Genomic DNA, 16,512 nt, shown 5'->3' with positions numbered 1-16,512 from the left:
TTGGACACGGGGGAGGACTCGCAACCCAAATCTGGAGACGGCCCAAGGGACAGCTAGAGCAGGCCCCTTGGTGACGCCAAGCCGAGTCTCAGGAGAGGGCTTGTGTGCCTGTTAAAAGCAAGAAAGGACCACAGCAAGCATGTTTTTCTTCCGCATCCCTCGACTGACCCCTGGATACATTCGATACCTCCAGGTGCGTATTCTTGAATAGCTGAACGTGATCAGTCTTGAAGCGGAAATGTGTTTGAATTGAAATAGGCAGTCTCTTATAATCAGGAAGATTAAGATTAATTATATTTCTTCAACGGATTTAATTAATCCTGTGCAAGAGAAACTCACGGGAAATTTCTTAAATGTTAAGGGGGAGAAAAAAAATCAAGATAAACAGAAATTTTAGGCCTTTGATGGTAGAGATCAAGGATGGGCAACTGGGCGCCCACAGAGTGGCCCCTTGATTAAAATAAACCAACAAACATTGATAAACATTCAAAAAACAGAGTGCAAAATGGCTAAATCCAACATATATAAACAAGTATGACAAAAAAGGTGGTAGGGTAGGACTGCAAATGTGCAAAACCAAAGGTGTTGAACTGTGACTATGCAGGGTGAACTGTAGTTTTAAGTTGTAATATTACCAGTCACCAGTAGATGGCAGAGATGGCAGTTGTGCTTACACTGAATCTTATATTGCTCTACGTGAGTAGGCAAAACAGTTTTGAGTGACTGTGGAATGATGTGCAGGACAAACTGATTTTTGTGAGAAAAAAAATGTTCTTGCATTTCATGTTGGTTTCTTTCTGAGCAGTTTTGTGTAAAAAATTCACAGCATGTGGTTATTTTGTTGTTTCCTCCAAACCCATTTGATATTGGGTTCAGGTAGTGGATCTTTTATACAAGCACCAAATAAAAAAGTATGATCAAAATTGAAATATCTTGAGAGTACATATTTCGCCCATGTGCAAAATTTTTGTCATACCTCTGATTAGGAAGTACGCGGTACGAGATCATGTAGTACGAGATGTGAGTGGTATGATGGCCACCTCTATATCACTGATGGAAAATTGTGTCCAGCCCAGCTATAGTGCCTCAGGTGACCCACCTGCTCTCTCTTTCAGACCCAGGCGGCCCAGACTGTCCTGCAGAGACAGGATGGTCCCGTGATGCCCCGCCTGGCGTTCCTGCTGGGATTCATGGGGGTGGGCGTGTCCGGCTACAGCTCCCGCCAACTGACGCTGCACTGCAAGCCCGCCAGTCGTCTCTTCAGATAAACAAGATGGACGGACAACCTCGGCATACACACAATGGAACGCGAGCGTTAACGACAGCACCGGCACCAGGTTTTGCTGGGTTTGTAGTCTGTGAAAAATTATTAGAGGCCCAATAAAAACTTAATTAGCTACCAGGCACATTATCATAAACTAAAAAGGTCACGTCACTTGTCGCTGGGCAGAATATGTGCGAAGCCCCAAGGCCCAGTTTTAAAAATTGTTAGAGAGAAAACCCGAAAGCAAAACTGCCTCTGCTTTAGGATCTTCTGCAACAGTTCAAACGATTTCAACCTGACGCAAATATCACGTTTTATCTTAGAATCGAATGAAAACGCAAAACCACTGTGACACCCGCCGGGGCACTGCCCAGATTGCCCCTAATGCAAATTTGACCTTTGTGAATTATGTCTGCTTTCATGACAAAATCTAATCGTTGTGTTTGTTGTAGTTACGAGCAGAATTTGTGCAAAAACAAAACAAAAAAAATCATTCAACCTATCTTGCTGCTTACTTTGCACTTGTGTGTGTTTGTGCGCACAAACCTGCACATGACGTTGCACATATCACTTTGGTTTGCTGGATGAAATTAGTAGAAGGCGAATGCTATTAGCTTGAGTCGGACAGGGTGACTAAGCGAAAATTCACCCGGATGCCACCCAGCGTGCGCGCCAACAAGATGAGTAGAAAGTGTTTGAACGTGTTTCTGTAGGACGTGGAAGTGTGTGAATGTATCCGTGGCGGAGCGTGTAAATGAACACTGAGATGAGATTAGCAGAGAAGGAGGTCGGGGAGATCCTCTTAGCAAGCATCTTTTTTTAAGGGCAGCTTACATGCGACGTTAGAGGTCACTGGCCCTGAAATGGAGACGAGCCTTCCTGTGACGTAGCAAAATTTAAGTTAAAACGTGTGACTGTAATTGGATAATCGAAAAACGTTGCTGTGGAATTTAGGAAATATTCCTTAAAAAAATACTTTATCTTGGGAAAACGAAGAATTTGATGGGAAATTAGAAAATATTGTGCAGAACATTTCAAAGTAACCTGTGCAAAAGTAAAAAGCATGTCAAAGGGTTTTTTTTTCTCCCCCGCACCACAGCTCCATCTGCTGGTTTGGGAGGGGCATTAACTCACTCGCCCCAATGCAAAATTCCCAGACGGACAGATTTTTGTGGGGACTTGATGATTAAAAAAGTACACGTCTATTTGTCAAAATGATATTACATATTCTGTTAGAATAATTTCGAAATTTAACACCATCTTCGAATCATTCAAAAATTCACCATATGGTGATTTATTGAATGTTGTTTATTTTTGGTTAGGTACAAACAATGCTACATTTTTTTGGTACATTTTCTGACTACAGTCCCTTGAGAAACCCTTGTTTGCAAACATTAGCGCTTTGTCCTAAGCACGTTTGTTATTGTGCGTACTTTCACTAGTGAGGTGCTGTGATGTGATGACTGTGACAAGAATGTCCGTGTAGTATTTGGCAGTATGGTTGTATTGTGCCGTGAATGGTGATAAGTTGACTGTATTTATCTGTGTGTTGAAAGGCCGATATGAAACAAAGAGAAATATGTGACTAGGCGGCATTTAGTTTACGTGTGAAAAGATATGAACGAGCGAAACGACGAAAGGAGTTTTGGGACCACGGCCAATGCCGAAAAATAGAAAACAAGATACGAGTGGAACATTTCTATACTTTTCAGATTAACGTCATGATTTGAACGACATCATGTTGAAAATACCTAAAAAGATGAATTTGTCTTAAGATGATGATTCCCCCCCCCCTCAAAATGTTATGACTTTATTGTCGAAAAAAATGAGTTAATGTCATGAATTATTTTCTGGGTGTCCCTAATACTCCAAAAAGTTGTTTTGGTACAACATCAGATGCTTCCATTTGCCCAGCATAATGCAATTTTTTTCAATTCATGGTACATGAATATTTACAGTATTAGCTGTGAATGTAAAAAAAAAAGTCATTTAAAGAAATAAAATAAGCCGACCCAATGCAAACTTGTTGTTTCTCTTGGAAACGTGAACCCAACACACTCACATGATTTTTTTTTTCCTGGGGAGGGTGGTGGTGGTGGTGGAGGGGGGCATTTTCTTCACTCATTTAGCCATGAAAACTCGTCTAAGTTGTAGTTTTATTAAATCTTTTGTGACCTCGTGAAAAATAATGGTCAACTGTGAACGGTAGAGGTCACTAGAGATTCTTTTCTGTTTTGAATCAATGGAGGTGAACCCAATCACCTGCACAGAGGCTGGACGAATCAAATCTCACCGTGCACATCGTTTCATATCATATGACATCTCCAAAGTGGTATAATTTTGAGTTCTGCAACAAACAAACAAACAAAAACAATTTCAGTCTGTGTTACCGTCTTCACCACGTGTGTAGTTCATGAAAATTACAGTTTAAAGTACAGCATATAGAGTGCTTGTTTCCCTTCATAAAAAAGTCACATTCCAAAATGTTTTTTCCATATATAGTTGACTCATATTAATAAGAATAAGAATAAGAATAAGAAAAAATGTATTCGTCTCGCAATGGGGAAATTCCAATTTACAGCATCAAAGTTATGAAAGGAAGAACAAAAAGTACTGGAGCTGCTGTAAAGACAGCCACTCACATGGCGCCATCTTGAGTTAAATTACAATTAAATTAAATTTAGAAAACATTCAAAATACATTGAGAATTTTTTTTTGAAAGGGGGGGTGTTAAATGCCTCAATTTGTTTCAACAAAGTATGACTTTGCAGCGAATAAGTGATTCTGCAGTTGCTGAACCGCGACAATGCACGGGATCAACTTTCGGATGGAGACAGTTGCGGCCAAATGTAAAAATAGTTTGGACACGAGAACAAGTTGGAAGGACCGCTTTGTGTCAGGTGCTTTGCTAAGCTTTGCTGCTAATGCTGGCCACTGTGTTTTGACCCAGTTCTGGATCTAAGCTGCTTGGGAAAAGGGCCAAAATCTCTCCCGGTCGCAGAGACTTGATGGCCTGGGGGTGAGATGCCAGGTCATTGCGCCAGTGTGAATGTAACGTGATCTTTACCCCCCAAAAAAACGCTCCAAAAAATGTAAAGTCATTGTTGTTATTCCCAACAGCACACCTGTGGATCCTGACTGCCAGGTTCTCGGGAAGGTGAGGGTCCCACGCACATACGCACGCACAGGGGTCCATTGTGAGGCTGTTCCGGGAGAAGGCTCTTGTTACTTACAACAAAAGGGCCGAATGACTCCTTCAAGGCAACGAGACAGCTGAGAAGGAGCGAAGACGCCAGCCGTGAAAAGTGAATCGATGTGAACTGAAAAGGTAGTACAGGCTGCAGGCATCCCGGTAAATCCGGTCGTTGTTTTTGCTTGCAGGTGGCAGGTTTTAAACCAGCACGCGGCTCACAATGGCGGAGACAAAAAAAAAACAGATGTAATTTTCTAGAAATCAAATTTGTATGTCATTGGGAACGATGACGCATATTTTGAGTCAAAGCACGCACGCCGGCTTAAGTCGAAAATATCTTCGGTTGGCATGCTGAGAATACGAAATGGATTCAACTTCCTTAAAAAGCCTTTTGGATTTCGTCCGCATTCCTGACCAACTTACTGTAAGCGGGCGAAGCAAGCGCAACAGGGAACTCAAGGACCTCGGAGTCAGGTGAGCGGTCTTAACCGGACGGGGGGCGAGCTCACGAGGTTCACTCATCAACACGGGAGACTGATTCATACATTGATCGGGTTCAAGGTTCACGGAATGTTTCTCGTGAGTCATACGCTTGAGTCGTATTCAACTAAAAATGTCATCATTTCAGCACAGACATCATAAATCGATCAACCATTCAGTATTTCAACCCTTTCATGCACCAATAATGATCATCTGTAACCTGATAACATGATAAGCTGTCCACTCGAGTGACCGCTGTCCATGAAAGGGTTAATTTTCCCATGGGCCCGTTAAAAATCCTTTGACTTGAATTTATGAAACATGCAGAAAGTCAATCATGGAAGCCGTTATATTTTATTTATATTTACTGGTTAATTCGATCAACGGCCACATGAGGCAATTTTTTTTCAAGATTTTTGGGGTGGCCAACGGCCCTGCGTCCCACCTTAGAACCAGCCCTGCACTGAGCAGTAGAATCACATCGAATTGGTTTACCGAACAATTCTTGATATTGACGATCAAAGCGCATTGTTACAAAACACTCAATGAGCAGCGAAACAAAAGAACGCGCCGACCCCTCTAGAAGTGCAAACTCTCGATTGTTGTGTGACAACATCACCGTATCTCTCTCTCGGGTACAGCAGGAGTGAAAAGGGGCGAGTGGGAGAGAGGAGGAGCCAGCCCAGGTGGTCACGTAAATATGCACCAACCAAGACAACACACACACGCACACACACACACACATGCACACAAGCGTGCACACGCACACTCACGGCAAATGAGCAGCACTCGACTTTTATGAATGAACAATAGCTGGATGCGCTGCTCTTCGGGCAACAACAGCAGGACAATTTGGGGCATTTTCAGATTTTTGGAGGTTTTAAGGTGACATTTTTTTGTCATCTCAAAAATGTTCCGGAGAAGCAAGAGTAAAGTGTTGGTGGATTACGCGTCCGAGGAGGAGGACATGTCTTGGCACTACCGTCATTCCTATAAGGTAACTCATCACTTTGACACAACTCAATTGAATACAGTAAAGTAAAATAAATACATAAATAAAATAGGCTTTCCGGTGATGTCACACAATTGTGAACACAGGTCAACTTTAGAAGCTAAGACGTGTAATGGAAGCTTTTATTTTAATCTTAAGGGACTTTTTCAATGATTAGTTGAAGTCAATCAATGTCGAAGGGAAGCAGGATCAAAGTGGAATCAGGAGAGCGCAGCATGTGACGGCCGTGAGAGGCGCTATGTCAGCAAAAGTTGCTGGTCTAAGTGTCGCTGGGCTGGGGGGGGGGGTTGGATGGAGGAAGGCCGTAAGGCAGGGGTGTCAAACTCATTTTAGTCGCGGGCCAATTTGGAGTTACGTCATCCCTCGGAGGGCCGCTATGACAACGAAACCACAAAATGATTACTTGTACATGACAAATTGATAGATTACTAGTTTTAAAATCAGTCAATTAGAATAGTTTTTTTCAGTTATTGTTGAAGTGAGTGTAAACTGCGTCGTAAAATGATTCCAAAATCTCAACATTGTTCATGACACATGACAATTTGAGATTTCGGTACAGATTTTAGCAAGTTGACACACATGATTTGCTTTCACGGGCCACATAAAATGACCGGGCGGACCGGATCTGGCCCCCGGGCCTTGAGTTTGACACCTGTGCCGTTCTGATCACACATTTAAAACTGCAAAGACTATTGTGGGTCAAATCTTTCTCATTCCTCTGAGAGTTTATTTTAAAGTTGTTTCATGCCAATCCCAGCTGGGGTTTCCAGCCAAACAAAACATAAAACAACGAGTGCCACATTTCAAATGACTTAGTCTGCTAGCTTAATGCTAACACATAACGTAGGCGGGCTAATGAAACTGTATCACATGTCATAAACATCACACAAAATTTTTTTTTTAACAATGCGGACGTGTATGGTGTATGTTTTTAGAAGGACAATATTATTAGAGGACTATTTTTCTCGATGAATTTATGACCAGGTGCTGACAAAGTGATTTTACGTCATGGCTTTTTAGCATGTCACAGTAGAAACCTCTAACCCCTCGGACCTCCCCGATGTCCTGCTCTCCCGAGAATTTGGACTGCCGCTTTGATGCCTCCTTGGTGCTCGTATCAGTAAAAAAATAAAATAAATAAATCCCACGGGCCTAAGCTAAGTCACAAGAACAGGTCTGAGCGTTTCCCAGGGTGGGAGTCACAAAAAGTGGGCCGGGGGAAGGTCACGCTTCATCAACATCATCACGACGACTTGAAAAATGCTGGGAAATGATGCGGGTGGGTACTCCCAATCGTCCACCACGAGACCCTTTTAGCGCATTAGCGGGATCGCCAACAGTGTATTAAAAAAAGTTTTCTGCGCTCGGCAGGCATGATGAGGTCGAGCCATCCTAAGAATTGTCTTTTTCTGTCCACCCCCTGGAGAGTTTGCTCGAGGCTCTCTCTCTCTCTCTCTCAACTTTTTGCTTTCTCACCGTTCACTTTCAATTCAAGAGGTTTCCAGGGGGGCCTTCCGAAAGCGCTCCTATGAGTTCAACGTGATCCTTTTGCTCGGTTTTGAGTACAGTCTGGAATGATGAGCTTTTTTTTTTATTTGCTCTCCTGCAGGCCTTGAAATGTAATTTGACATTTAAGCCATTGTGGCAAATCCTAAAAAAAACACAAAAAAACAAGATTGGAACATCAGCAGAGGCCCTCTGTGTTATCATTACTGTATTATTATTATCATTATTATTATTAACTCATTCAGTGCCAGCCAAGTCTGAAAAGATGTTTAAAAACGTCTTTGGGAGTGACTGAGCTAATAAATAGGGGATCTTAAGGTCACCATGGCAACGAGAGAGACAATCTCGACGCGCGCGCGCGACGAGGCACTCTAAAGCTGCTGGTGAAAAACGATTTAACATCGCATCTTTTATATTTTTTTTATATTTTCTGTATATATATATATATTTTAGATTTATATTTATTTATCTTTTTTGACTTCTACTTTCTCCCTTTCATAATTTTGCTGCTGTAAAATTGGCAATTTCTCCATGGTGAGACAAATTTTTTCTTATTTTATCCACACGATTCCGTATAACACAGTTCAATCACACATGTTCAGTACTTATCATCAAACATTTTATTAAGAAACAAATCTCAAACTTCACTTGAGTGTCTTTAAAGATGTTTCAAACTGTTGTGCAAAGAAAAAATGGTTTAAGAAAGTCTCAAGAGTCAAAATTTGAAGCGATAGATTAGTAGATAAGTACTACGAAGTTAAATTTGGAATATTGCGAAAACGACCGGCCTCAAAGTAGCAGTACAGTACCTTGTGTTGTATTTTATTTTTTTCCAGGGGCTGATATAGACCCACTAACCCGAGTGCCCTTTTTCTGACAGGAAACATACGGCGCGCACACACCGACTGGTGTGTGTGTCTGTGTTTGCTTTGGGAGTTGCTTTTGTCTTAACTGGCACGTGTGCGTTTCAGGACAAAGACATAGAAGGAGAGGAAGAGGAGGAAGCCGTCACAGGCGTAACCAAGGTAAACAACTTTGCGGGGCAAGCTCGCTTCACAAAGACGCACTCGCTTATCGACATGTTCCACCATACCGGTGGAGTCACTAAAAGAAAATTCCATCTATCTTTGTTCAGACGGCGTTAGCATTGAATTTTGCAAGCAATGGACCCAAGTTCGAGTTTAGGCGCTAACACAACATGAGCAGTGTGACTTGAGATGCACATTCACTCACTCACCCCCCCCCACACACACACACACACGGCGTTGCTGTTAGATGAGAACAAGCTAAGATAAAGTAGAGCACTGCAGAGGCGCCAGTGTTTATCAGTAAACACGTCAGTCAGCGTTCGCTGAACATCAGCACAACTCTATCACTCCTAATCTGTCTCCTCCTTTTCTTGTTTGCTTATACCGCTCTGTGTCCGGGCTTAAAAAAACCCTACTTTGAAACCCTGTCTTGAAACTCTACAAGCTGAATCTGAAAACCGCAAAACCAGGCTCGAAACCCGAACTTGGCGTCTTGAAAGGCCGATTTTAAATATTAATTTGAAACTCTAATCCATGGGTGTCAAAGTCGGGGCCCGGGGGCCAGATGTGGCTCGCCACATCATTTTATGTGGCCCGTGAAGGCAAATCAAGCATATTAAGTTCCATGATGCTTGCTAAAGTCTGAACCATTCATTCATTCATCTTCTGAACCGCTTCATCCTCACGAGGGTCGCGGGGGTACTGGAGCCTAACCCAGGTGTCTTCGGGCAGTAGGCGGGGGATACCCCGAATTGGTAGCCAGCCAATCGCAGGGCACACAGAGACGAACAACCATGCACACCCTCACTCACACCTAGGGACAATTTAGAGTGATCAATCAGCCTGCTATCCATGTTTTTGGAACGTGGGAGGAAACCGGAGTACCCGGAGAAAACCCACGCAGGCCCGGGGAGAACATGCAAACTCCACACAAGGAGGCCGGAGCTGGAATCGAACCCGGTACCTCTGCACTGTGAAGTCGACGTGCTAACCACTGGATTCCCGGGCCGCTCTAACACATAGAACATTCAGAACATTGAGTTCTGATTATAAAACGGGCAACTCGGTGGTGCAGTTTTTAGCGCGTCGACCTGGCTTTTCTCCGGGTACTCCGGTTTCCTCCCACATTCCAAAAACATGCGTGGCAGGCTGATTGAACACTCGAAATTGTCCATCGATGTGAGTATGAGCGCGTCTCTATGTGCCCTGCGATTGGCTGGCAGCCGGTTCAGGGTGTCCCCCGTCTACTGCCCGAAGACAGCTGGCACAGGCTCCAGCAACCCTTGTGACGATAAAGCAGATCGGAAAATGGATGGATGGGTGATTTTAAAACTGGTTATCCATCAATTTGTTAATCGCTGTGTATGTAATACAGTATATGGAGGTGGTTAAACATGGATATGGTTTCCCAAAATTCATAACGATCCTCTCCAAGGGAAACCGTAACTACATGATAAAAAAAACCCTAACACTCTGTTAAAACCCCAATTTGTCACATTGATTTGAAACACTAACCCTGTCTTAAAACCATAGCCCGAACTTGAAATCCAACTTTAACCCTGGAGAACCCAAGAACCGTTTTCTGCTTTGGAAAATGATGAAGTATACATTAAATGACTGCTATATGAACTGAACACCAACATATATGTTTCTTCAAATATTTAATGCTTTAATCCTAATTTAGGATGAGGGCCAAATTTGATTTTAGGGTAGCATTAGTGTAGCAGAATTTATAGGGGCCAAATTAGACCCCGTGGGTTCTCCAGGGTTAAAACGCCAACCCAGTGTTGAAACACCACTTTTGGAAAAAGAAGAAAAAGATGAATCTTAGCTTGAAAAGCTACTCAGAAACCATAACTCTGGCTTGAAACTCATGTAACATTATCTTGAGATCTCCGTCCCACAAAACGTCAAGTCGGGTGTATTAGGTGACTTTGTGAACAGGACATATTTCATGAGCTGTTTGTACTTTGGGGCCAGAGAAGGGAAGGAAAGGCAACATTGTTTAAGGGACTGCAGAGCTTCGGAAGAGAACAATAAGCATGGAGTTAAAAACAAGGCCCAAAATAGGCTGAAACTTTTTTTTTTAATAGGATGCAGAAGCGAACGCGACGTCATTTCCATCGTGCGCAAAAAAAGGCATTTCTCGTTTCCCGCGTTGTGCCGCGGACGTTTCGATTGGTCAGCTGGAATATAAATGACGGCTTGTCGCATTTCACAATTGCGATAGTAACTCGAGTCAATTCTGGCTATTTTGATGCATGTATTGTAAACGAGTGTCCCTGGAGGACAAAGTGTTCCGCCAAACCTTCCTGCTATCTAATCGGAACATTCCTGACACATTCCGCAAATGTTCGCAGACGACGACCGTCGTCCCACTAGTTTGCTTTGTAAGATCGGCTTCTTCACATGGAAACACGAGAAGCAGTCTAAGCGAAAAGAAAGGGCCGTTCATCAAAGCCGTGTTATGAGTAGTGGGAATGTTTTGATAAGAGCCAGGCAGAAGGCGAGAGGCAGGCAGGCAGGCACAGATGTGCGGAGGAGGAGGAGAACCAAAAGCAAACGTGTCCTTCGAGCCCGTAAAGTTTGTTCCAGAATCTTGCCGCTTATCTCTTATGAGTCTACTGAGGCTTTTGAGGGGAGTGCAAGAACTTCATGCGTCATGTTTATGACCTGCACTACTAAAATTGTCAGTTTGACGCCACCCGAAATGGACGCATACCATGCAAAGTCCCTTGCTTGTTTCTCGCGAAGAATCTGCTCCTGATCCAATCTGTGATACAGGTTTTGATATAATGTGACCCCCCCTCCCACATGCTTTGAATATATTTAAGCTTCAATAAAAAACATAAATAAATAACTAAAACACTGGAATGTATTGAAATACACCCTCGATTGCTGTCAAGAATATAACATCATGTGGAGGAAATTAAAAGAGGTACGGCGTGCTTGCTACAAGCGGGTTGTCGCATCGAGTTGAAGCGTACTGTGAACGTGACGCCTAAAACAAAGGATAATGAAATGTCAATGTAATCACCAAAATGTTGAAGCAAAATCATTGACATTTTTTGGGGGGACAAAAGTCTATTAGCTAGCTACTAAAATGCTTGTGGGGATCATTAGCAATGATGTTACGCTAATTGTAGAGAAACCAATGTAAATGTGTTCTTGTGTCAGGAGGCCAAGGTGAAGAAGATGATGTCCAAAAAAGACAGAAAGGACAGGAAGATGTTCTCCTCGAAAGACGATGAGCACTTCTTGTTGACCGGAGAGAAGCACGCGGACCGGCCAGGGTAAACTTCAAACCTGATTGGAGTTTCTTAGCTTCATTTTCAAGTACAGTATTTTCTGCAGTTACCACCAGTTCAGGTATATCTTTTATATCTATTAGGGCTTCAAGCCGGAGTTATTGTTGAAAGTTAGGGTTTTATGCCTTGGTTAAGGCTTCTGAGTGAATTTTAAAGTTAAGGGTTTCAAAGCAGGGTTACTGTTTTAGGTTAATTATTTTTTAAAAGTTATTATGGTTAGGAGCCAGGAATAGGGTTTCAAAGTTGGGTTTCAAGCCAGGTTTGGGGTTTTAAAATAATGCTTCATGTCACTGCTAGGGTTCAAGTTACTGTTCTGAATTAGGGTTTCAAGTCAGGGGCAGGGTTTCAATATATGGTTTCAAACAAGGGTTAGGGTTTCCATTTTGAAGTCTTGGCGACGGTTTCAACTTAGTTTTGTTTTGGGTCTTTTTTTTTCAAACCTGGGTTAGGATTTGAAAGGTTTATGGATCGGGTTTAGGGTTTCGCGCCAGGTTTGTGGCTTTAAAGTAGAGTTTCAAAATAGGATTTTGAGTCATGATTAGGTATTCAAAGTAAAGTTTAAAATGAGGGTTAGTATTGGGGGATGTCTGGCATATACCGTAAACGTGTTGGCGTTTCCTTTGGTTACTTTGTAGATGTCACAAGAAAGTGAAATGCGAGAAAGACAGGAAGGAGAAGCCTGACAAAGCTCTTTGCTTCTGGGAAAGCGTCACCATGACTATGAGACAAATTTCTCCTGTCAAAAAAACGGACAAGACCAACGGCTTGGAGACGCCCCAAACTCGGAAAGATGACATTACTGCCCCACAGGAGGGGGGCGCCATCCCAAACGGACGCTCGACCTCTCCCCATCTTGTCGACACGGGTGACTCGTCCCGCTACGACAACCTGTCGCACTCCGAAGACCCCGTCTGCGCCGTCACGTGGACGTCCCGCGCTAAAGTCAGGCTGGCCGGAATCAGCAGGATGAGCAAGGGGATGATGTCGGACGGCACCTGGGAAGGACTCAAATAGTCCTTATTTTAACCCTTCAGCGCCCCCTTCCGCCTGATGTCGTGTACTAGCTCCGACAACACATTTTACACTGCAATTGAATTGAGTGTATTTAATTGAATTTCCGCCTTGTTTGCAGTGTCTACTCTGTATGAATGGCATCAATAAGCAATATTTAGAGCACCTCGTTGTCGGCTGTGAGTGTGCGCATGTTCTTTAGAGCGGCTCATGGGCGGAGGAGAGAAGGCAGAATAGAATAGAATTTTTTTAATGTTTTTCTTTTTACAGCCAGCGTGCGGACAGGGGCTTCATGCTGGTGTGGCCATTTTAGAGCACCTCGTTGTTTAGTTTTGTTTTTTGTCATTTCTGTTCTCGACCAGTGGTGTGTACATTTGTGCGAATTTAAACAGAAGAACACGTATGATGAAGAACACTGTATGCAATGATTTGATGCTGAGTATTTATGATTATACTGCTGGAAAAATCTACAATTTCAAGTGCCTTGAGGTCGGGTCTAAAACCGCTGAACATTTTGTGCAATTTTCTCCTAAATTGCAATGACACAAAAATCACAATGAATCTAAGACAATTTAGCAAGCTAGATCAAATCTGTATAATTTCCACGTAAATTATTGGGAGACCTTGCATATGACATATATTTTCATTTGATCACTTTTTTTTTGTCTCAAATGAAAAAAAGCTGGGTACTAATGAGTATCTTTGATGTTGTAATGTTTTACCTGAGGCAGCCATTTGACTGTCACCAATGTTAACTTTTTACAGAGGAAAATGAAGTGCTTTTCTTTCAAGCACTCATGTTAATAAAATCGGAGCAAGCATCACCTCCACAACTTCATTTGAGAAAAATGACACCACTGTATGATTAATTTTATTTTTTGTAAATATTTAATCGTTTGGTTAAGCTACTTCCTGTCCCAAACACATTATCATAATAGCACCGTGGAAACACGCGGAACAGGGGGGAATATTACAAAAAAAAGTTCCCCAATGCCCGTAAATAACACTTGACCTTTCCATTTGACAACTTTTTTCAGTTCATGGAAACGGAATAACGAGAGCATAACGGAAAATGGACGCATGCGGTCAGATATTGCGGGGAAGAAAAAAGCATCACTTTACAAAACAGCCATTTGTTACATAAACGTTTGAGGAGAGCTGAGCGTAATAATCGATTAATCCATCCATTCCAATTCTATAAAACCACCATTAAGTTTCTGAAAATGACACTTTATACTTCTCATTACATATCACATGCTAAAACTCACTTTACCCTTTGTACATGAATATTATATATATATCGGTTAAATACTGTGTGTACACACACACACACACACACACACATACATACATATATAAACAATATATATTTATTTAACCTTCCTCCTATATTTGTGCAAAAATCTGCAATGTACTATTTACTGGGGATTCTTCCCTGTTGCCACAGTCACAAATGTGCGCAATGGAGATTCATGTTCAAATGCATCCCATTTGGAGCCCTTTGTATGCAAGGTAAACAACGTTAGGATGTCGTACACTCACAGGTTTGGACACTAGGGAAGGAAAGGAAGCATCTAGAACTGGAAGAGGTCGATGAAATGTTGCGGAGAGATGGGCACAAGGCAGCGTTCCGGGTCATTGGCAGTGCACGGGTGGCCGCAGTCCTGACAAAACAGCCACGTATTATTATTATTACTACTATTAAAAGCATAAGGTGCAAACAATTATTTAATAAATTACCCCCCCACTCCCACTTGCCATTGTAACTAATTAAAGAATGAACTAACGGATAAAATACCAATTACTTTCAGAAGCAACTAACTTAGATAAAAACAACAAAGGTCCTCCTCATAGCTAACGAACTGACTGACTGCCTGGCAAAAAAATTAGCAAGGGCTTTTATAACTGACACTGTTAAAAATGTTGCCGCTCATTTTTGAAACCAACGAGCTGGCTAACTACGGACGTAAAAACAATACCACCCACTGACTGAACAAAAGCAAAACGACTTGACTTCATAACTAACCAACAATCAAACTAAGTCGGGTAAAAACAACTCATCTTGCCTCGATAAGTATCAATTAACTGGAGCAAAAACAATACCCGTACCTGGGGTCTTCATAACCAACTCACAAACTGGAGTTTTATCAACAACTCTCACCCTCGCAACCAACTAACAAACGGGGGTAAAACCATTCTGCGTGTGTAATTTACAGGCCAGCCAGCTAGCTAGCTAGCTAACCTAGTAAGTAACAATACAATATTTGTAGGAAACGAATGAGTGTAAACACGATTTTGGCCCTACCTAACTATCGAGCTCACAAACTAAATAACCGGGTAAAACAATACCCGTCTCCTCCCTAACTTACTAACTCAGGGGGTTCATAACATTTCCTTGTGTCTAACTTACATTAGTGTCATAGTGAGAAACTAACTGCAGTTAATACAATGTCGTGCCTAACTAACGAACCAACTAAAACAATATTTGCCTCCATGACTCATTAACTCACCCGGTGGTTGTCATTTTACACCAAGTACAAGAATATTCATTTGTATAAAAATTCAGCTCAACAAAATTGTCCTTTGGCAGTAATGATACGGCTGTCTACCGCTAGAGGTCGCCAACATACCAATACATTTTGACAATCACAGAATGAACTAATTCAAGAACACATTTTGAATGCATTGATTAAGCAGGTGTACTGATTGGTCCGAAATAAAGTGCAAATATGACATATCAAATATGAAACAAACAAACAAACGAACAGGGTTGATGACAAATGTCCAAAAGAAGCACTGATGATGTGGCTCGGGATGAAGAATGAGGGAAAATAAAACAAGGCACAGTGGGACAAAAGATACCTTGAACAACAAGGCCAGGTGGCGATCCTTAAGGGGTCAAAGAGGAGGAGAAGGAAACGGTGGGAAAGAGAACAGAGGTTAAAGGGCACATGGGAAATTTTATAGGGCACAGGGCAAGCAAACAATGTGGGAAAGGTATCATCACTACTAAACGTTCACGTCACGTCAACATGACCCATTCAATATGAAAATTAAACTCAAGTCCTGTAGACTCGTTGTCAATTTCTTTTCTTAAAAGGGAGTGAACAAATAATGGCGCTACCTTCCAGAAGAGGATGCTACAGTGCTTGCAGAAATGCAACGTGTCGCCATACTGCTCCTTCATGGGGTAACGCTTCTGCAGGGTGAAGTACATCAGCTTCCAGTCAACGCTGTCGCTCTTGGGGAGGACCAAATTCCTAGAAGAGTGCTAAAAGAATCCCCAGGGACACACACAAACACATGTTATGACAACAGGGACCAAATTTAACCCTCCCAACCACTCCATTTTACTTGGTGGTGGACCTTCCAAAATGTTTTAATGTAAAATGGGTGCCTCGGCTCAAGAACAGGTGGGAAACTGCATTAGGACGCGAATACAACGAAGCAATGCTGCCCTCCAGTGGTCAGCAGAGGGAGCGGTGGCTTCTCTCACCTGCTTATCAGAGAAGTGGAAATGGCACAGCCGCTTCCACAGTGTCCGGTTCTCGCTGAGGACGTGCAGCGTGGGCGTGGCCTGTCCCAAGTTGATGATGTCACAGGCGTCAGAGAGGTTGTAAAGGATCTTGTTCTGCATGTAGAGCGGCAGGTCGCTGAACGACATGCCGGAGCGTATTTGCTGCACAGACAAAACAATATCTTGAAATACA

At 42.5% G+C, this 16,512-nt stretch overlaps 2 protein-coding genes across 13 annotated transcripts in view; one reads left to right on the top strand and one right to left on the bottom strand.

Annotated features, from left to right (window-relative positions):
- The window catches only part of fbxo25 (F-box protein 25), a 50,869-nt gene that overhangs the window by 931 nt on the left and 33,426 nt on the right, over window positions 1-16,512 (bottom strand). For 6 of the 11 annotated variants that reach the window (XM_052053380.1, XM_052053381.1, XM_052053382.1 and 3 more), the window contains 5 exons: window positions 16,299-16,481; window positions 15,927-16,073; window positions 15,665-15,691; window positions 14,345-14,466; window positions 1,971-3,611 (listed from right to left, as the gene is read on the bottom strand). In XM_052053380.1, the coding sequence (XP_051909340.1) occupies window positions 14,377-14,466; window positions 15,665-15,691; window positions 15,927-16,073; window positions 16,299-16,481 (447 nt within the window). In that variant the 3' untranslated portion in view covers window positions 1,971-3,611; window positions 14,345-14,376. Of the gene's footprint in view, window positions 1-1,099; window positions 1,259-1,970; window positions 3,612-4,389; window positions 4,468-13,667; window positions 14,467-15,664; window positions 15,692-15,926; window positions 16,074-16,298; window positions 16,482-16,512 lie in introns of those variants that run through there. The other 5 variants (XR_007960146.1, XR_007960145.1, XM_052053383.1 and 2 more) reach the window with 5 other exon arrangements.
- si:ch211-225h24.2 (uncharacterized protein LOC564539 homolog) lies at window positions 4,470-13,638 on the top strand. 2 transcript variants are annotated; one of them, XM_052053389.1, is made up of 4 exons: window positions 4,470-5,934; window positions 8,427-8,480; window positions 11,661-11,776; window positions 12,427-13,638. In XM_052053389.1, the coding sequence occupies exons 1-4, from the start codon at window positions 5,848-5,850 to the stop codon at window positions 12,803-12,805; spliced, it is 636 nt and encodes a 211-aa protein (XP_051909349.1). In that variant the 5' UTR covers window positions 4,470-5,847; the 3' UTR covers window positions 12,806-13,638. The 2 variants fall into 2 exon arrangements, with proteins under 2 accessions (XP_051909349.1, XP_051909350.1); XM_052053390.1 differs by lacking the exon at window positions 4,470-5,934 and adding an exon at window positions 6,363-7,228.

This window comes from Hippocampus zosterae, chromosome 19, assembly GCF_025434085.1.
Source record: "Hippocampus zosterae strain Florida chromosome 19, ASM2543408v3, whole genome shotgun sequence".
NCBI classification, from domain to species: domain Eukaryota; kingdom Metazoa; phylum Chordata; class Actinopteri; order Syngnathiformes; family Syngnathidae; genus Hippocampus; species Hippocampus zosterae.
This window is presented reverse-complemented; position numbering and strand designations above follow the sequence as displayed.

Excerpts from the sequence above, each read along its gene's own strand:
- si:ch211-225h24.2 (XM_052053389.1), top strand. The coding sequence starts at position 5,848 with ATGTTCCGGAGAAGCAAGAGTAAAGTGTTGGTGGATTACGCGTCCGAG. Across the intron at positions 8,481-11,660 it reads CCGTCACAGGCGTAACCAAG|GAGGCCAAGGTGAAGAAGAT; the intron begins GTAAACAACTTT and ends TTCTTGTGTCAG. Across the intron at positions 11,777-12,426 it reads AAGCACGCGGACCGGCCAGG|ATGTCACAAGAAAGTGAAAT; the intron begins GTAAACTTCAAA and ends GTTACTTTGTAG.